The 22,178-nt window shown below is 36.8% G+C and overlaps 1 protein-coding gene across 24 annotated transcripts in view; it reads right to left on the bottom strand.

The window, feature by feature from the left end:
- ROBO1 (roundabout guidance receptor 1) overlaps window positions 1-22,178 on the bottom strand; it is a 1,127,179-nt gene that overhangs the window by 49,211 nt on the left and 1,055,790 nt on the right. For 13 of the 24 annotated variants that reach the window (XM_084991649.1, XM_084991648.1, XM_021071380.2 and 10 more), the window contains 6 exons: window positions 15,712-15,833; window positions 14,802-15,033; window positions 13,720-13,841; window positions 10,126-10,297; window positions 4,718-4,915; window positions 545-571 (listed from right to left, as the gene is read on the bottom strand). In XM_084991649.1, coding sequence (XP_084847775.1) covers window positions 545-571; window positions 4,718-4,915; window positions 10,126-10,297; window positions 13,720-13,841; window positions 14,802-15,033; window positions 15,712-15,833 — 873 coding nt within the window. The remainder of the gene's footprint in view (window positions 1-544; window positions 572-4,717; window positions 4,916-10,125; window positions 10,298-13,719; window positions 13,842-14,801; window positions 15,034-15,711; window positions 15,834-22,178) is intronic. The other 11 variants (XM_084991651.1, XM_084991658.1, XM_084991655.1 and 8 more) reach the window with 1 other exon arrangement.

Here is a 22,178-nt window from a genome sequence, read left to right as displayed (position 1 = left end):
TGCTAAAGGTGATGCGAAAGAAGAGGACCCACTTTGAAAGAAACTGAATAGAATGGAGTATTAGGATTCAGACTTAGGGAAAATGAAAAACATTATCTTTCACATGTGCTGGATATTTTGGTTACCTTTAAAAATGTTGATTCTATGGATAGAGGATTGCAAGGGAGAGATATTTTTGTTGGAAAAACTGAAAGCTTAAGTGAAGGAAAAAAATGCACTGCCACATCTAAAATAATCAATACGATCATTAGCATGTTAAGTCATGCTGAGGGTAGAAACCATGTGTCTGTCTCGTGAAACACATGCACACAAGGCGAAAACGCAATGTGGAGTCATGAATAAAGGACTGCATTAAAGGGATGACAAGCAACACCAGCCATTTCTACTTCAAGTGCATGCCTAACATGAGTCAATGAAGTACTGTCTTCTACTGTAAGTCCTTTCCCCCAACTTACTGCAGAAAATGGAATAAAAACAGAAACACAATAGTACAACACGTGCCAAACTAACAAAGGATAGGAGGAGGGTAGGCGCAAATATATACCTGTTGGTGTGAAGGTAAAAGACGGGACTGAAAAATCAAAACAAAATATAAACCAGTTATTAAGCTGAAGAGAGAAAGGGAACATATCACATTAGTATAAATCAAGCAGACAGCTGAACATAAAACAAATGTAAATAACTAAGCCAGTAGTTCTGACACTCTGATATATGAATAAAACCAAATCTGAGGTTAAAAAAGAAGCTTGTCTCTACAGGTACCATTTGGAAGTGTCTGACATTCTAGGACAGGACTGGGGGTGGGGGGAGTTGTGCTGGGTTAGCTTGTGAACGACCCTGGCATTTAGTAACAGAGACTTAGCTCATGGCTTTAGGACAAACAGGAATCCTCTACTATTAATCATTTCCAAACACTGGATAATGGATTCTTAAACAAGTATTATCAGGGTCTTGCCTGAACCTTATCTAGAAATCTGAAGGTAAATGCTTATTAAAGTGGATGAACTAATAGGTGCACTTAAGTATTCATCATTAAGAGAGACAGAGATTGAGACAGAGGAAAGGAGAAAGACATGAAAGAGAAATACAGTAAGGAAGGAATGATAGAAGGAAGGAGAGAGAAAGAAAAGAAAAAGAGAAATCAAGAAAGAAAGAAAAAAGAGAAGGAAGGAAAGAAGGAAGCAAAGAAAGAATTGGAATAAAGAGAGCCATAAAACTGAACTACTTCATTGTCAAGAAATACCTGATACCTTATCATATAAAGAGCAGAATGCTACATTTTTATCATCATAGAAATCTGTGAATGGATAGGAAAAATGGGGAGTTTTAAACTTTAATTTCTCTATTATAGTTTACATTTAGAAGGTTTCTAGAAGTAGGCTCAGCATTTTCAAAAAATACCACACCAGAAGCTAAACAATAGAACAATAATGCCCCTCTGAAAACCTTTACTCTCTGCAGTTATAAATCTTAATCTAATCAATAATGCCTGAAATTGAACTGCAGACCTCAAAAGTAGCAGCCTTGCCTCCCTGACTTTTCCTAGCTTCTCCCATTCCTGGGTGTTGGGTAACACTGGAGCTATTTCCACATCATTTCATAGAGGCGGGAGGCTGACGTTTTCTCCAAGCTCTCCACATTAATTTAAAGTAAACACTGCCCTGGTAAAGAAAGCAAGGAAACCTACATTACTCCCTTAGAGATTAAAATTTGCTTTTAAGAAATCCTTAATACACACAAACTAGACTATTGATTACTTATCATGCATGGATCAAAAAGCTGCCAAAAATGTATTTTCCACTTTGCATGTAAACATCTCCAAGAAATTTACTTTAGGATTAGAGCATCAGGGTTGCAAAAGCTGGAATGCTGTAGCATCCTTTACAACTTTCAGAGCATACTAGAAAGAACAAAACAAAACCCTCAGTACTCAGGATCCAATTTATACACTGGGCTTCGTGTGCTGCACAGCAGTCTCTGTCTTAAGAATTCTATTGTGTTCTCTTTCATTCAGGTCTTTTCAGGGAGTCCACGTAATTTAGCTACAATCAAAAATTCAGAGCCATAGTAACAAGTCCTTGTAAAAAATTAAAAAAGAAGTGCATTTGAAAGTAAAGCTATTCAAGTAAGAATGGAGTGCCTGAGCATTAATTTGCAACCACAAGGACATAGGGAAAAAAAATGAAAGGTCCTCGTCGGTACTCCTAGCCAACTGCTAACCCCAGTTTAAGGAAATGAAGAAGAGATGAAAGGAGGTCAGTCTAAATGAAATTTTTATAGCTTGTGCACCAAAGGACAACTTAACTCTCAAAGCTTCCAGTCATGAAATAAACTCCTTTTATCCAGTGATGCTGGTGCACTAGGTGGCTGTATGTGGACAAGGGTACCGCCTGTTCTCGCAGAGGGCAAACCTACAGATAAGCGCAAGGGGGGTGTTAAAAATGCCTATTACCCAAAGTCACACTGACTTAGGGTGTATAGGTCAACAGGCTCTTTCACACTGCTTTCTTTAAAATATTTCACTTCCCTTTTTTTTCTTAGAATTACACGTATTGTTTGGGGCATAGACAATTTAAGATTTCTGGATGCACTTTTAAAAACTGCATGGAGACAGAATTATGAAAAAGTGCCAACAAGGCAAAGTGAGGAAAGCAGAATCCAGTGCTCATCAATTACATTTGTAATTATGTTCCATGATTTCTGCTTAAATAGGAGCTCGTTAAAAAGGACAATGGTATTAGTTTAATAGATTTTGCAGAAAGAGCACATAGGCTTTGCCAGCATGCTTAAAGTACATTAGTAAAAGAAAAGAAATATTTCAGAAGGCAAGAGGGTTTCATGTCACATATTTAGATTTTAAGACAGTAGACGGCATTACATTGGTATCAACTATAGCTATCATACTTCATGGCCAAAAAAAACCCCCACGGGATTCCTAGAGAATTCAAAAGACTCTGCAACTAGATGTTAATTAGACACTTATCCTCATTCACACACAAACCCCAATAGCCTGCCCCTGCCCAGCTCCACACCACACAGACACCCACACACCCCTCCTCTGCCTTGCATTTCAGTTAAAGGATCCACATGGTAACATGTGTGCCTGACACTGTTCTATTTTGTACATGTCATGAGCACCCGGTCTCTTTGCAGTAACCTCCCAGCCCCCCTTTCTCATTTCCCAGGCAGGGAACCTGACATTTTGCCTTATCTCTAAAGAGGACATACATCTGAAAAAAAAAAAAAAAAAACCCAAAAAACAAAAAAACAAGAAAAAACCAGATTTAAGGATGATAACACTAAAGTGAACACATGTATATGAAGAGATTGCTGTGGAGCCACAGGCGGGAGGCACATTCCTGTATTTCCACAGTGTGGGTGGGATGATTTTGTGTTGACTCTTTCTTGCCAAGACCCCTGGTGACCGAGAGCACAAATGTCTTAGACTGCTGTTCCCAACTGTTTGACTAGTGTAGAGGGACATTCAGTAGAACTTTTCATTGAGAGAAGTTCTAGCTAGCACTAAGTTCTGATTTTGCCATATAACAGATTAGAGAAATGACTTGGCCAAGCCATGTAGGAAGTGCTCACTTAGGAAACATGTAGACGGTTGTGTGGTGTTTTTGTTTTTGTTTTTAAAAGGATGTGATGGTGAGGGAGGAGCTGTCTTCACTGGTCATCCTCTTTACATTTGCTTTGCAGCAAATTAATTGCTGTCTTAGATTAAGTATAGACCCTATAACTAGGGTAAATGCATAATTTGCTATCCCAAACTCAGGACAATATTGAGCGCTAAAGCAGCACTGTAAATTAATTGAGTTGGACTACAGACATAAATTGGGACTGTGGCCTGAAAACCGGAACTTATAATCACCCTGCCTATAGCCCAGACCTGCTGCCCAGAGTTGATGAAGATCCTGGGGGAGGGAAGGAAAGGAGGATGGGCTGTCTGAGAGCGCTAACGACCTCTCAGAGAAGAAAAAATACAAACCACCCATCTACAGACTTTGAGACTATGTGGCAAAAGTGTCTGTGAAATCCTTGGCACATTCCACTCACCCATGAAATTATAAATAACTGCAGCCAAATAAACTTTCTCTTCTAAACTATAAACAGATTTTTAACAAAATCACCATCACCAATTAACAGTATATACATATTCAGCTCTGCAACTTTAACTGTAACAATAAAAAGTACGAAACCTTCCTCTGCAAGCTGAAGCCCATTATTCAAGCCATGCATTCCACATTCATTAAGAAACAGCTATTTTATAAATACCCAGAAATAATCAGTAATATAGTTATTTATAAATAATCTCTGTAGCTTCACAAAAGGCAATGATGCCTCCTTTCAAGTTCTGTAGCAGCATGTGTTTATAAATCTTGTGACAAGGAGATTAAACATTTTCCTCCAGAACATTAAGCAATAAAGCAATTCCCTAAGAGAAGATGGGAATGGTATCGCAACCAAGTGTAGACCTACCTTGGTGAAATACATTTTCAATGAACTGGGCCTAAAACTGATATGCCCTGTTGGCAGTACTGATACTCAATAGAAGTTTATACCTAGGTATTATAATAAAACAAAAGCACTTCTGAAAATCTTTGCATATTAAAATAATTTAATATAGGATATATATAATCACAAATAACTTGAAGTCATAGGTTAAAATTGAGTGAAATAGAGTAAAATATGAAAAACTTGGGCAAGCGAATACCTTTTCTGATACCCGCATAAGTGCTAGTCAGCCCATTTCTCTTCTTCCGGTGTCGATACAGCCAGATGCTAAAGACCATAAGGATGATCCAACACGCTGCCCCAATTCCCGCAATGAATGCCGGCTGCTTCACAACGTCCGAGATCTGCTGAGCAAGGCTGACTTGGTCCTCAGGTGACACGGGGTTTCCATGTGAATCTGAAAAGCCATCGTTGCATTAATTTGGGTTTAAAACTCCATAAGACAATGAACACATACGATATATCATAAAATGACCGTCGTTATTTTGTCAATTTTTAGACAATAATTTCTGCTTTTCATTCTACGAGATTCACCATTGTTAATTAGAAGAGTTCATGAGCTCATGTGATTTTTGGAGAGATGATATCCTTTTAACTTATTTAAATTCAAAACAAATATAGTAATTTTATGGGATACATTTATTTATTTATTTATTTATTTAGTCTTTTTGCTATTTCTTTGGGCCGCTCCCGCGGCATATGGAGGTTCCCAGGCTAGGGGTCAAATCGGAGCTGTAGCCACTGGCCTACACCAGAGCCACACCAATGGGATCCGAGCCACATCTGCAACCTACACCACAGCTCACGGCAACGCCGGATCGTTAACCCACTGAGCAAGGGCAGGGAGCGAACCCGCAACCTCATGGTTCCTAGTCGGATTCGTTAACCACTGCGCCACGATGGGAACTCCCTGGGATACATTTAAATACAAACATGGTAGCACACAATTTCTATTTTTTTATTCCAGAAAACTGTAGTTCATTGCTTAAAGTTTTACAAGATGATGCTCACTGAGATAAATGGAAAATTATAATTCTAAAAAATGAAATATTTTGAAGTATGCAAAAAAAGAATACTGAAAAACTGTATAAATAAGATAGAAGCTTTCTCAGATTTCTACAGGAACCTTCAATTATGTGTTCTAAAAAAGGTAAGAAATAATATTTCATTTCCTCTATAAGGTACATATAGGTAGATATTGAAGAAAAAAAGTATATTTGAATCTGTGTGTGTATGTGTGTGTGTGTGCGCGCGTGTGTGCGCACGCACCTTCCCTTCCCCTGCTCTTGAATATTCTAAGACTCTTAACTGTCTCAGAAACACATTATTTGAAACTATGTTCAGAAAGGTCTGTACAAATTTGGAATCATTAAAAACCAATGAAAAATTAAGACTATGTTGCCATTGAAAGAACTATGAGAAGTCTTTCTTTTAAAATAATAACCCCTAACCTGAGAACCTCCTAAAAAGACAAAAGACAAAAAAATATATATATATATATATAAAATAATAACTGTGGCCTACAATAGGTATAGAACATTAAGTATGGGCAACAATTATCAAGTGTTAGGAGTGGTCACAAGGGCTCCTGTTTTCTGTAAGCTATTTTGATTCAAGAATTAAAATTGATGGAATTTACAGCTATTAGAAGTTACTCTTTTTACATTTATGTATAAAGCTTCCAAGAGATTCATTTTCCAAGTCACACACAGCAGTCTGCAATGTCTACAGAAACCTGAAAGCTAGCTGTTCCTTTCATCAAAGCACTGAGTTACGCCAACACTGAAGATGTCTAGTGTGCAAATTTCTTACTGGTGTCTGTAGTTTTATTTGTTTGATCATTTTTGGTTTGGGTTTTTTTGTTGTTGTTGTTTTTGTTGTTGTTTGTTCGTTTTTTTGCTTTTAGGGCCACTCCTGTGGCATATGGTGGTTCCCAGGCTAGCGGTCAAATTGGAGCTGTAGCTGCTAGCCTATACCACAGCTACAGCAACAACAGATCCAAGCCATGTCTTCGACCTACACCATAGTTCACAGCAATGCCAGGTCCTTAACCCACTGAGCAAGGCCAGGGATTGAACCTGTGTCCTCATGGATGCTAGTAAGATTTGCTTCCGTTGAGTCACTATGGAAACTCCCTGGTGTCTGTAGTTTTAATGTTTTTCCCCTAAACATCTGGTCAGACAAGAAGGTGTGTGTTTGCCCATTTCCTTTGTATTGGTGCTTTCTTATAATTGTTAAATCACTTGACTCTGAAAATGTTCTGCTAATGTGGCTTGTTTTAAAACAGAAATATTTGTTGCAGTCCAAAACTCTTTTTTTTTCTCAGAAAAATGATTGGTATAACTCATTATTTATGAGTAGTATTTTTCAAACTGAAAAAATTCTTACATATTATTTTTTCATGTTAAATGATATCACATCCTGATAGGACACTGGAAGGTAAAATAAGCAGCCTCCAACAGCAAAGGAAATAGTTTTAGGAAAATAGCACCCCTTTTTATGTAAGAGGGCTAAATTGCTACTCATGTTGTGTATGGCTGTCTTTTTCTCTTGAGCAGAATTCCAGATTTCATTCTATGGAGGGTCAAGGCAAAAAAAACCTATTTTCACAGGCAGTTGCCATCACCTGCCTTCAACTGTTTGTTGACTGAAAGTTTATTTCATGTTCCAGACTCTTTTATCTATGGTTTACCTGAAAGTTCACCAAGCCAACCTATTCTTTTTATTCCAAATACACTCTTTGTATCTGCTGGGTTTATAGATTTCCTGGCTGTTTGTGCAAGGTTAAGTCGGGTAGCTTCAGATTTTATGGAGCCAGCTAAGAGAGGTTCCATGCAGATAACCAGATGGGCTTAACAGAATAAAGTGTGGTGTGACTAATGAATTAAAATGGCCCCTCCATATCTCAGTCTTTGTCTCACTGCAGCTGAGGCTATATTAAGACATGGAAAACTGCAACACATTTTTAATTTCAAGAAAACCAATTTGACCCTTAAATCCCATGATTTAAATCTTAAATAAATAAAACTACACATGGTCCTTTTTCCAATTCATCTTTGAAACTCTAGCACTAAAAGTCATATATTATTAAGAAAAAAGGTAAATGACATGGCTACGTATAGGGCCATCACTATGTAACTTAATTTCAATTTTAATAGGTTAACACTGACTTTTACAAAACTAGGCAATCATTTGAGGAAAAAGATCTATATTTAGACTATTTTCCCCATACCTTAGATAACTCTGTAACAGATGGAACAAGCAATTTTTTACAAGTTTTCTGTATTGTAATAAATGAACCAGAAATAAACCATGAAGCTATTTTTGCTTAAAAGTTGTATATATCATAATCACTGTTGAAAAAAAGTGTTAAGTGTGAAAGATGATCCAAAAAAAAAAATCAAACTCGAGCCATGGCTGTGGCAGAGAGAGCAAACTCTCCACAGAAGCCTTGAATGGTACTCTCACAGCACAGAGTTGTTGGGAGGTAGCTCCCTAGCCAGTGACTTGGCATTTGCAGAGTTCCATTCATCTGTTTGGGATCACAGGACTGAGTTCTGGGCAGCAGTGATGTGTGCCACTTTCAACCCTCCTACATACTGTTCCTTTCTTCTTTTCAGCTGCCCCAGGTCAACTCTGGAAGCCCCAAGTTAAACGAGAGCCTTACCAAGATGTGATCTGCCATGTCTACATGTCTACAGCCACTGGGCTTCAGAGGGACTTAATTGTGTTATACTCCAGAAGTTCTGCAAGGCATCTGTTACAGCAGCTAGCATTGTCTTAACAGTAGAACATCAGGAACAGTTTCCAAAATGAATGTAAAGTTTATTAGGTATAGCAACAAAGTTTATTCAAAGTGGAATGTTTCTCAGTTTTGTTTTGAAATAATTTCTGAAATGTCATCAATATTATTAACATGAAATAATACTCTGTACTTGTGATATACAAAGATTGATGTATCTAAATCTTTTTCATGATTTAGCAACTGGCATAAATATTACTAATACTTAATCTCTGGTCTGGAAGAACAAAGTTGACTGCATACTTCTCAGTATCTTATGTAATTTAAATGTTACCTCGTAATAGCTGGTTCTTTCTTCTCCCCTTTCCATTTATAATTTTATTGCTGTTTTTTTGTTGTTTCAGATTTTACTGGTAACTACTCACTAATTTGAATTTTATATTAATGCCACATTGTCTATAGTGAAGGGTGGTAACTAAGACTTTGGTCAGGTGTTTGTGTTTATTTTTTAATTCATGTAAGCGCTTTTGAAGCAAACATTGTATTTAACCTTCTAAGTAATCAGTGTATACTATATTCCAATGCATTTTAACATCTCACTCTATATTTTGTCATAAAAAGCAATCTATTTCTTTTTTTTTTTTTGGCCGCAACTACAGCAAATGGAAGTTCCTGAGCAAGAGACTGAATCCGAGCCACAGGTGCAATCTACACACAGCCGCAGCAATGAGGGATCCTTAACCCACTATGCCAGGCCAGGAATCAAACTCACACCTCAGCAGTGACTCAAGCTGCTACAGAGACAATGCTTGATTCTTAATCTGCTGTGTCACAGTGGGAACTCCAATACAATTTTAAATAGACACAAAAATGGTGAATATAAATTACATATTGCTTCCAATACCTAGTTTAAGTTTTGTATGGAAGTGTTTATTTATTTATTTTATTTTATTTTTTTAATCCAAACCACTGTAAGTTCCATGAGGGGAAGATCATGACTTCCTTGTTCACTGAGTTATCCTTGGAGCTCACTTAATAGTATTTGCTAAATAGATGAAAAAAATTCAATAGGACAGGATTAGGATGACAGTGAATACTGAAAGCCTTTTGTTTATTTTTTAAATTATTATTATTATTATTATTTTTTGTCTTTTTGCCTTTTCTAGGGCTGCTTCCCGCAGCATGTGGAGGTTCCCAGGCTAGAGGTCTAATCCGAGCTGTAGCTGCTGGCCTACACCAGGGCCACAGCAACGCTGGATCCGAGCCGTGTCTGCAACTTACACCACAGCTCCCGGCAACACCGGATCCTTAACCCACTGAGCGAGGCCAGTCACTGAACCAGCAACCTCACGGTTCCTAGTCGGATTCGTTAACCACTGAGCCATGACGGGAACTCCTGAAAGCCTTTTGTTTAGAATATTATTTAAAATGTGTGCTTGGATAACTTTCAATTTAGTTGTGATATTATAGATAGATAAAATAAAGCCAACACCATCAGTTTTACAGCTCTATTGCCACATTCCATTGTCTACTCAACTTGCAATGGTGGTTCCACTACACAAAAAACAAAAAGCAGGGGGCTCTCTCTGTGGCACAGTTGGGTAATGATCCGGCCTGTCTCTGTGGAGGTGTCAGTTCAATCCCTTACCCAGTGCAGTGGGTTAAGGATCTGGTCTTGCCATTGCTGTGGCATAGGCCACAGATGTAGCTCAGATTCAATCCCTTGCCGCTGGAACTTCCATATGCTGAAAGTGTGGCCAACAAACAAACAAACAACCCCCCCAAAAAAACCCCAAACAAACAAAAAAAGCAAAACAATGGGTAAAGTAGCAAGACTTTAAGGCCAGATCTGCCCTGGCACTCACCTAACTGGATGAACTGTGGCTCGCTCTTCACCCCAGCTCCAGCCCCAGTGCTGGCTGCCACCTCTACGCTGTATCGGATCCCAGGAACCAGTGAGGGAATAACCACAGAAAAGGTGGAACCATCTACTGTCTTGTTTATATGATACCGAGTTTCATTGCCCAGACACCAAACCTATAAGAAAAACAACAAATTTTCAGTTGGTGAATTATGTAAGTTAATTTAAACATCAATACAGTATTGTGGTTCTAGACCTAGACTGAGTTTAGACCCATCATGACTCTAATATAGGAAGTTTCAAAAGTAATTTTTCCCTGGATCTAGTTCCAAGAAGACTCTTCCAATCAAACCTAGTTTTAGTAGTACCTTAAAGACCTCTCTGAACTTCCTTACATACTTTTAAGGGATTCTATCAGGGATTCTATAAATGTTTCCTGAAAGATCCTGGTTCCTATCAGCTCTTATCATCACCTTTTTTTTTAACACCTAGAAATTATTTGCCAGGAAAAAAAAAAAAGAACTACCAAAAAGCTGTATGTATCCAGATAAAGAAAAATAACTGATCTATTATCACTCAGTATTTGCATCCCTACCATTGACTAGGCATAATACTAATTGACCAGATATCAAAAAAGAAAAACAAGAGGAAAATTCTGAGTCTAACATTTTACTTCAGTAGTTCTCTGGGATAAAATTAACTGATTCTGTTCCAGTCCCATCATCATTTTTGTCAAAACCAAGAAGCATTTGATTTTAAAAGAGAGCTTTTGCATAATTTAAAGTATCTTGGCATAAATATGGTTTATAAAAATAAAACTGAACATAAGGAATAAGGATCATCCTAGGATTTATTCCACCTATGGTATGCTGAACTATTATCAATGAAAGAATATTAGCACTCTGATCTTATATTTAAGTGGTGATATTAATCTTTGATTTTATATATATATATATATACACACACGATCATAAAGAATAACAATACGTATTTGACTTGAAAGAAAAATGTTCTAATAAAAAAATCATCAGGAGTTCCCATCGTGGCGCAGTGGTTAACGAATCCGACTAGGAACCATGAGGTTGCGGGTTCGCTCCTTGCCCTTGCTCAGTGGGTTAAACGATCCGGCGTTGCCGTGAGCTGTGGTGTAGGGTGCAGACGCGGCTCGGATCCCGCGTTGCTGTGGCTCTGGCGTAGGCCGGTGGCTACAGCTCCAATTCAACCCCTAGCCTGGGAACCTCCATATGCCGCGGGAGCGGCCCAAGAAATAGCAACAACAACAACAACAAAAAGACAAAAAGACCAAAAAAAAAATCGCATATCTCATTAACTTTGATTATGATATTTGTGATAGGAAATTATTGTTAGGAAGTAAAGACTTCTGAACAATGTAAGTTATTTCACTAAAGGATTAATTATTAAAGTGATTTTTTTGTGACGTTCAAGAGCTTGGATATGATGCATAACAGTATTTGGACTCTGTTTCCAAGAAAATGATCCATGGAGCAGTAAAACATGCTCTATATTCTTTATGATGTCCTCAAGCAAGATGTAGGATTAGTTTCAAGTAGCCTATTGTCTAAACTGTAATAGGAAATGGGATTTAAAATAAATCTAAGAATATCAGTGTCTTCTATCACATGGACAAAAACCTTTAGTTTTTATCTTTGAAAGTTAATATTATTTTAATATAGTTTCAACACATAATACCAACAAATGGTCAGACTTCTATACCAGGGTCTGACCATTTGGAAATAAAAGAGTCCTTTGTGATTCTTTTCCCCCCAATTACATTACACAGCTGAACCAAAGCCACAAACTGATTTTGTACCAGTCAATCAGGTTGTGAAAGGCATTTTATTATTTTAAATTGACCATGAAGTTAAGTGAAATCCACCCTTTCGTATTTCTTTAGGAGAGAAATGAGTTTTGACTCTTAGGGGAAAATGCCTACATTACACAATTTTGCTTGAGAGCTGAGACATCGCCTCATTTTATATCCTTAAAAATCTCTATAACAGTTTATTTTTCCAGATTGAACCGTAGCATCCTGTCGCTTCCCAATATTGAAATAACTTGAAAGTACTTAAAAGTGTAAAGACTCTTACCTTTTAATGACTCGATTATAGCAGAAGACCTAATTTGAAATAAAATATCCAATGTGCATTTATGGCTGTAATTTAAATATTTTGAAAAATGTCACCCTTTTAAAGTGCTCACAAATTTCACTGAGGTTTTTAATTTGTTTTTAAATGTCATTTTAAAATAAAATGTTATATCTAAAATTGAGCTCAGTATATCTGACTCGTGCAAATTAGTTTGGTATTCAAAAGTACATTTATAGTCTTTATTTGGTTCTTAAACAAAAGTGTGTATCAGAATCACCTGGACAGAAATACCGAAGTATATATTATATGCAAGGGCCTTGTTAGACTTACTGAAAATTATTTGGAAAAGACAAACTATTTGGAAAACTATTTCAATTATTTGGAAAAGTAATTCTGAGGTTAGTATGTAATTACCTGTAGAAGGTAAATGTGTTCACCTCCTTAGCAGCAGTTTCATGTCATTAGATACATATGTTCACATACATGAGATAATTCACTAAGTACTGTAACTTAGCTTATAACCAGAAAAATACCAAAGTATTATGAACATTTAAGGCATTGTCTAGAGTATACCTGTTTTGCAGTTTAAAGTCTTCTAGTACATAATTTGTTTACATACGTGTTGAAAAAAAAATACACATTAAATCTAGTCTCTATTGAGATTTTCTTAATTCAACCCATCATTTACTCATTTACCATAGCTTATTAAGACTGTGCAAAATGCATATTCATTAATAGAACAAATCTCATGTCCATGGCTTAGTGTTTGCTATACCTTGGCTTGCTTGAAAATATTTATTTGAACTCAATCTATGTAAGACTCTCTAAATTCAATGATTAGAGTTGATAACTTCACAGGTAAAACTAATTATTCAGAATTACTAGATTAAATCACTTGACAACACATCATATATTTAAAAAATTCATTTAGACATTTATAGGAATGTATCATTGAATTTCCTCTGAGATATGAAGTTTTGTCAGAAATTAAAATGAGTTTTATAAAGATTTTTTTTCAGGCAACTAAAATAATTTTTCCAACTTAGCTTCAATGTTATAAAATTTCAAACATTTGAAAGAAAGCATACCATCTCTGATAAAATTCTATGGGGCAAAATAATTCTGCAAAATATATTTAAGCTTTTTTTTTAGGAGGAGAAAAAGATTCTTTTATTAGCTTTTATATTTAGTGTTTGTGTGAAATCATATGGACCACATATATATATATACATACACATATACATATATATACACACATATCTATATATATAATGACCAGGTAAATTCTCTCTTTTAAAAATTATTATTTTTTTTCAAATGGCTTAAGGAAACAATTATTCCACAATGATTGAATAAACAGGAAAGGATTTTAAAAATTATTTTACATGCTGCTATGTGGACCAGCAGATGGCACCAAATATCCATGAACAATTTAACCAAGCTAGGTTTTTTTTCTTTGTAAAAAAAGAAAGCACTGTATATGTACTTACCTTATACTCTTGGACCATTCCATTCTGAGTATCTTCAGGAGGTGGCTGCCAACTAACAAGAATTGCAGTTCCATTTCCATCGTTCTTTGATACAGTTACACTTTGGGGTGGGGCACTGGGTGCTATTAAATTGTTTCAAAAGTAGATATATTATGACCACATTAGAGAACACTGACAGCAGGCAGTTAAAGACAAAAAGTATACAAAATTTGTATCAATATAGGCATATGTTTTAAAGCTTATTGCTCATCCAAGTCTGAGAAGTTCCAAACTATTTAAGTTTTTCCTCACGATTGCTAACCTACTGTTATTGTGAATTTTCCATAACCAAAGTTATATAGATTATCTTTTCTCCTACTCTGCAACCCTAGGGGTACATTAAGTTCTCCCTAAAAATGTTCAAAAGTATAAAGATAAATGCTAATCATTTCTGATATTAACTGTACCCTATAATTTATTGTAATCTAAGTAATAAAAACCTTTAAGAAAAATTCTGGTTATTTTCAAAGAGTATACTTATGACATGTAACCTTTTATCCTTTAGGTAAATATTAATTTTTAATTTCCAGTTACAGGGTGGCCAAACATATTGGTTTGTCTAGAGCTGAGGTGTTTCCAGGGACAGGACACATAAAATGTTAACCCCAGAAGGTCCTGGGCAAACCAAGGCATCACTGACTACAAACGTTACTTATAGTTGTTACGAACAATCACTCAAAATATAACATTTGATTAACAAATAGAAAAGAGTTAATAGAAAGGCAAGCAAATGGAGGATAATTCCATATTAAAATGTGAATTTTAGTTCTGAATAATTAAATATATCCAATATATGTCATCAATACAGTGCTCACATCTGCTCATTTTTATAAAGGCCGCCATAAAAGCAAGTCAAGTATTATAAAATTCTGGTTTTTAGAAGTTCTAATTAAATAAGTTCTATTAGGAAAATACAGAGCTTGCTATCAAGATGGTTAATAATAATTAATGTCACTATTAACATTAAACTTTTTCAATTAAGTTAATAGAAGCCTAACCAAAGTACCGCCATGCACAGCAATCACACATTTCATTATACTTGCCTTCTTCTAGGGTTTTGGCAAATTTAATTTCACTGTCTGCTCCTTGAAATTCATTGAAAAAAGGACGAGCCTTAATTTCATAGTTAACTCCTTTTTTGAGATCAGGGATAACCACGCTGTTTTTGGTTGGAGTCCTCACTTCAAAAACTAACCACTCCGCTTCCCCATGGGTGACTCCAGAAGGGCGATAAAGAATTTTGTATCCTTGAATATACTGAGACTGTTGGTCCACCTATGAAAATGACACAGATAAATGCAATCATACATGTCTATTTTTATTGACTTGTTAGAAAATTCTGAAAACTCAATGTGATACAATGCAAAAAATTCGATCTGGCTTCCTCCCAGTTTTCTACTTTATAGAAAGTAGAATACTAAAAACGAATTGCTAACTTTGTAATGTGTCTACTTTTTTTGGCTTAATATACAATATTCAATATTCATTTCTTTGCTTTATGCAGAAATGTGAGGCATGGCGGCAGTTCTGTGACAGACATCTAGAAAGAAGTGAGGGTGTCAAGGGGATGAGGAAATAAAGTGTGTTTTTCCATTTTCTAATTTTAAAAGACTACTTAGTGTTATTTAGAAATATTTCTACATTTAAAAGTTCATATGTTGATGACCCTATCACAAGTTGTATATTCATAATACTGTGTTTCCTCTGAGACCAGTAAAGTTTATTACTGAAGCACAGTATAAAAATACACAAGATGAAAATTTTCTGTTTCAAGGCACCTCACAGACACCATAAAAAACAATGCTTACATTACAAAGTTACCATTGGTGGAAAAGTAGGCAACAGGCATATGTAACTTTACTATCTGTTGCCTATATATATATTTCACATAGTGATCTCCCCAAAGTCATTAAAATGAGGTCAAATATTACAACCCCGACAACAACGACTCACGGTCCAGTGCACTTCAATTGAAGAGGAAGAAAGGATGGTGGGGTTGTGGAGGTGCAGTACAACATTTCCCAGTTCTCGCTGGACCTGCTTGTGATCTACCCCCTGACTGGTTGGGGGAACATCTGCAACAATACGAGAAGCCCGTGTCACATCCTAGACAATGTTACTGACTTGAATGAAAACGTGGTGAATCAATCCTTTCATTCATAGAAAAATATCAGAAAAGAAGGATCATTCCAACTGTGAAGCCAACCTGTGATACAGAATAAAATAGGGACAACCTAACCTTTTCACTAGGACGAGGAAGATAGAACATACAGAGAAAGATAGTAAGCAGAGGGCACACAGAAAGCAAAAAAAGAGCAGAGGCATAGATGATGATGGCAGACAGCAGCCTTTGAGGGCTCCTCCTATCACGTGATGATCGACTTCTTGCCAAGGATGAGGAGCCCAGTGCAATCCCCTGTGAGTCTGTTACATCACCTTCTGGAGTGAACCCAACTATTCAGGGAAGGAAAGAGCCAGAATCTGCAGCACAGTAGACGAGTAATTAAACAGAATGAAAACACATAAGTGAAAAGCAAGCACAAAAAGAAATCAGACACCTCTCATCTCATAAGATGAAACTGGATATCTTCCCAAATAAAATACATGATAGGTTAGTCGTTATGATGGAGAATAACAGAATAGGTTAGAATAGAACAGAACAAAATAAATCTGACAAGAAAAGAGTACTTAACGTCTATTTACTGATGGTTTGGTTTAGTCTATTGCATCACTGCAAAAAAAAAAAAAAAAAAAAGTTCAGTAAAGAGTTCTAAATCTCAAGAACAAAAAAATTTTTAGAAAGGAGACCAAGAACCTAGTAAGAATTAAAGTGCTACTTGTGCTCATTGCCATGAGCTTGTTGCATTTTTTTTTCAAACAAGGAGGGGTTTTGTTAAACTTACTAATAAATCTGTACTTGATATAAAAACACCCATCTCTAAAGATTTTCTACATACAGATGCTTTGTTTACAATAGTAAAAGGGAACACAGAATGAACAAGAGAAGAAAATTTTTTTTTTAATATATTCAGAATTCTCCTTCTCATAGTACTTTATCTTGGTACATATATCCTGGATTACTTTTCATCCCATAAGACACAGAAGAGAGAATTTTGGATTTCTGAACAATTCAATACCTTCAAATAACAGAGTTTGGATGGAAAAACAAAAACATGAATATTAAAAATGAGGTCAGTAAGTATCTTTGATGGAGTCCATGGAAGGCAAGCAAATGAAGGAGATGAGAGACCAAGAGTGCTACTCAAGATTCTAAGATGTAATAACTTTGACTGTATATACTGAGCCTATAAAATAAACTTGTAAACAAACAAAATGAGAAAAACCTGGATAGTTTTGGCTTCTTGTAATTTATCGTAGGTTAGGAGTAGCTTTGGCTAATATTAGCCCTCAGGCTACCTATTGTCACAACCTGTTGACTGTCACCTTTCTATCTCAGGACTATTTCCTTCCCTGTTGGTCTCCATTGCTCCATTGCTCTAACTCCAGCCATCATCCATCTCTGAAGTCCTTGGATTAAGACAGACTTGGCAACTCCCCAACTCAGCAACTTGACAGCCATGTAACATTAGGAAGATTTCTTCTTCTTTTTTTTTTTTTCTTTAGGGCCACACCCATGGCATTTGGAAGTCCCCAGGCTAGGGGTCAATCAGAGCTGTAGCCAGCCTACGCCACAGCCACAGCCACACAGGATCTGAGCTGCATCTGTGATCTATACCACAGCTCACTGAAATGCTGGAATCAACCCACTGAGCGAGGCCAGGGATCAAATCTGCGTCCTCATGGATACTAGTCAGATTTGTTTCCATTGAGCCATGATGGGAACTCCCATGGGAAGATTTCTTAACCTCCCATTTTTCTGTTTCCTCATCTGTCAAATGGCAACATTGATGGAAGCTACTTCTAAAGGTTCTTGTGAGAACTGCATTTTGTAACGGATGCAAAGTCCTTTTCTTGAAGGTAGGGATTGGGTCAATTTTTGTGAACCTAGAACACCCAGCACAGTGCCAAACATGCAGAAGGTGTTAGTGGAGTTAAAGTGAATTACTGTATAGAAAACACACATATGTTAGCTTCCAAGTATGTTCTCTCATTTGTAAGCTTCCATCCTCCGGGAAACTGCCTTTTAGGAAATGTCTTCAAACATGTAAGTAACTATTTTAAAAGGCAGCTACTAAAATCTGCATTTGCAATCTCTAATTTCTCTGGGAGAGGTAAGCTTGCCGGTTAATCCTTTCATGAAAATGACTAGGTTCTCTTGCCCAGTATAACCATTTTGGCAATAGAATCTTATTGCAGAAAATTTCCCACTGGAGAGAAAAACGGAAAGTAATGTCTAATAATGTAATATTGAGACTTGCAGTAAATGGGTCCCTTATTGTTCTTGTTTTCCTTCTCCTCCTAAAACAGCTGCATTATAATGTAAAAGGTCTTCCTGACATTCAGCATTAAACGTGGAGGAACTGTCATAGAAGATTCTGTCCTACTGTCTCCCCAGTATTAGAGCTCCCTATATACAATCTCTGAGGGAGGGGAGATTTACCAGGCTCCACTTCATTATGTCTTTATTTATTTTTATTTTTTTTTTAGCAGTGCCCATGACATGTGGAAGTTCCCAGACCATGCATCAAACCTGAGTCACAGCAGTGACAATGCTGAATCCTAGGCCATTAGAGAACTCCCACCCATTTCATTATTTATAGTAACTGGTCTCTGATCATCTATAGTAAACATATGCTGTATATTCCATACCTGTGTACATATTCCTGAAAAGACAGGGCTCAAGAATCCTGGGCAGACAGGATCTGAATAAATAATAGCAATAGCAGTGGCAATAACCACCCCCATCTCAGCCATGTCCACCCCTAAGTTTGGGAAAGCACATTTTTTTTTCTTTTTTTTTTTCTTTTCAGGGCCACACCACAGCATATGGAAGTCTCAGGCTAGAGACTGAGTCGGAGCTATGGCTGCTGGCCTACACCACAGCAACGCCAGATCTGAGCCACATCTGTGACCTATACCACAGCTCACAGCAACACCAGATCCTTAACCCACTGAGCAGGGCCAGGGATTGAAGCCACACCCTCATGGTCACTAGTCGGTTTCGATTCTTCTGTGCCACAATGGGAACTCCTGGGAAAGCACATTTTGATCACCTTATAAGATGGCTCCAACTCCAACTCTGACTCCTGAATGGGAACCCACGCCTGGGATCTGTGCAACTTTGACTTATGACCCAGCTCATGCATAGAAATCTCCACTTGGGAAAGACTTGTTTTGCAGTCATGTTGCAGAAGTAGTTACAGAAATTATGCCTGCTCCCTTTGTGGATCAATTTCCATCAAGTCTGACTTGAATGCCCTCTACCCCTGGCTCTTTCCCTGACTGCTTACACATTCTATGTCCTTCAATTCAATTTTTCCAGGGTATTTCCCAGGGTCCTGCAATGGCCTGATGCAGCTCTACTCCACAGAGTCTCAAGCAGTCTAAGAACTGAACAAAGAAATTTGCCTCAATGTTAACTTCCATCACTGGTCTTGGTTTGGAGCCCGAGTTGGAATAAGCATAGCCTTGCTCACATGATGGTCTCTAAAGATATTAAGGGACAAAAAATGTCAAGCCTAGTCTAACTTTATTATTTTGGGGGTTAAATGTGCCAAGTCCTTGAATTTCTTTACCAATGATATGATTTTCAGCCTTCAACACAGTCCCACCATCTATCCTCATTGTCTTTCTCTTAAAAGTTTTAAAAGCCTTCCTGAAAATGTAGGGCTCAAAAAGGCACACATTATTGGATTTGTGATCTGACTAGTTCAGATTTTGATCTGCATATAATTCTGCTAATGCCACCTAAGACTACCTTTGTTTTTGTTTGTTTTTTTGGATAACTACTCACTCAGTTGGCTCAGATGGGGGTTCTAATTGACTTCAGACACTGATGTCAGCCTGTCCCCCATCATCCCACACAGTCACATGTATTCCCTTAAGCCTCAGCCTATATCCTTCTACAGCTAACTTTTAAAACCTAAGTTCAAGTACCAGACCTTTAAATTTGCTCCATTAATTTTAATCTTGTTAGTGCTGGCCCATCATTCCAGTCTGTTGAGATATATTTAACCCTGGTTCTTTAATTCAGCATGCTAGCTGTGTTTCTCAAATTTTATGAACTTCCTATTTTTTAAGTCCAGACTGTGAAAGAAGTACAAGTCCAAGGACAAAGTCTTATGGCATAAAATAGGAAAGAAACCTGAGTTCTGTATATTCATAAATTGGTTAGTTAATTTAATCCTTGTCTAATCCTATGGGGTGGGTATTTTTAGCCCCATTATGTAGGTAAGGGAACCAAAGCTCAGGACTAACTTGCTAGTAGGCTGAGAAGCTGAGATGAAGAACTCTTCAATTTCAAAACTGTATGCCAGTTTCACTACATTTCATCTTCCAGTTGAGGTGGATCCATGCGTTCATTTCATTTACATTATTCTACTAGCTATCCATGTACAAAGGTAAGCTGATTAACAGTTTTCAAGGCTTAAATTAATTTGCAGCTAAAATGTTAACTACCTCCTCATACAGCTGAGGATGCATTTTACAAACTCTTTCATACGAGTATATGACAGAATTGCAGTTAAAATACTTTTACTTAGGTCTACTGGGTAGAAACCACTGTGCTGGGGACAAAAGTTTAAGTTCACTTTACAGCTGTCACAGTTTCTGCATTCTTTACAAACACGTATCTAATACTGAAAACCTCAATCTGCCTTAAGGCAGGCTCCAAGAATATTAAAGCTACTGGTGAAGTGACTCATAATAGCAAATATAGGCATTTGGGTGTGTTGATTTCACACAGAAAGAAACAAACATGGGCATGTCCTACCACTCAGTTCCCTTTCTCTGTGAATTCTGAAACAAAGTCTTCCAAAATGATTGTTTATACACTTACTGGGGAAGATGAAACATGCAGCATCTCTTTTCCCAAACCAGGAAAGAGTAATTTAAGTCTTTCAGTAATTTTGAGTACAACTTTTTTTCTATCACTGTAACTAAGTTACTTTCTTTTCCTTTGGAAATATACAAGTCATGATAGAGACATTATGATGCCTTTCCATGTTGGAAAAGAATCCTATATTTCTTTTTTTTGTCTTTTTTGTTTTAGGGCTGCATCCGTGGCATATGGAATTTCCCAGGCTAGGGGACCAATAGGAGCTGTAGCCACCGACCTACACCACAGCCACAGCAACACGGGATCCAAGGCGCATCTGCGACCCATACCACAGCTCAAGGCAACACCGAATCCTCAACCCACTGAGCAAGCCCAGGGATTGAACCTGCGGGATACTAGTTTGGTTCATTAACTGCTGAGCCATGACAGGAATTCCAAGAATCCTTTATTTCTAATTCCTACCATCTGGAATTACCTTTCTTTATTAATATCAGGACAAGCATGTTTTAACTGTGATGACAAAGTGTTCAAATAAAGGTTAAGGTTAATCCAAATTCATCTTTTTTCAATATGTAAATTTTACTACTATTTACTACTATTTTACTACTATATATTTTACTATAATTTTAATTAACACATTAAAATAATAACAAAAGGGTAAATAGGAGATAATCTGTTAAAAGGTAAAAATAATTACTATTAATGAAAGACAATAAGAAGCAGTACATCTAGAAGGTGGTCCCAGTAAAAAAATTTCGAATTTCAAATGTTTTTAGAAGCAACTTCAACATGCTCATTTTCCCTTTTATCTGTTTCCTTAATCCAGCTTTGACGCAAAATTTCCATTTAAAAGTTTAATATATCATGGTTCACACAATTGGCAATGAAAGATAGGCCAAACAACATACAGACCTAAATTATCTTTTTCCATGCTTTGTAGGAGGTTGACTAAACAGAGAGATGAAGTACAAGTTCAAGTTTATTTTACAACTATCTTTTACATTTCTGTGATTTCCAGAGAGTACCACTTGATTGTGGTTGTAATGTTCAAAACTCATTCAGAAGGCCATGAATAGTAACCTCAACATAAATAAAATTTACTCAATTTTGAAAACAATTGCAATCAAGATTTTACACCTACATACAATCGTATTTTAAAAACAAGAGATTGAATATAACGCAAAAGTATTTGTGTAATATTTTTGCTCAATGAATTTGCCATTTTATAAAGTGAGAAGCATTGTTGTATTATTAATCTTGTCTTGGAATGTTTAGTCCAGAAAATAAGAAAGTTTGTAAGACACTATGTATTCAAAAATTAGGAGTTCCCCTCGTGGCGCAGTGGTTAACAAATCCGACTAGGAACCAGGAGGTTGTGGGTTTGATCCCTGCCCTTGCTCAGTGGGTTAACAATCCGGCATTGCCATGAGCTGTGGTGTAGATTGCAGATGCGGCTTGGATC

Source organism: Sus scrofa, chromosome 13 (genome assembly GCF_054392235.1).
Source record: "Sus scrofa isolate SSC_HxYL_T2T_F1_AM1 chromosome 13, Sscrofa_HxYL_maternal_Yorkshire_Landrace_v2.0, whole genome shotgun sequence".
NCBI classification, from domain to species: domain Eukaryota; kingdom Metazoa; phylum Chordata; class Mammalia; order Artiodactyla; family Suidae; genus Sus; species Sus scrofa.
Note: the sequence above shows the minus strand (reverse complement) of the source record. Positions and strands in the feature narration are given on the sequence as shown.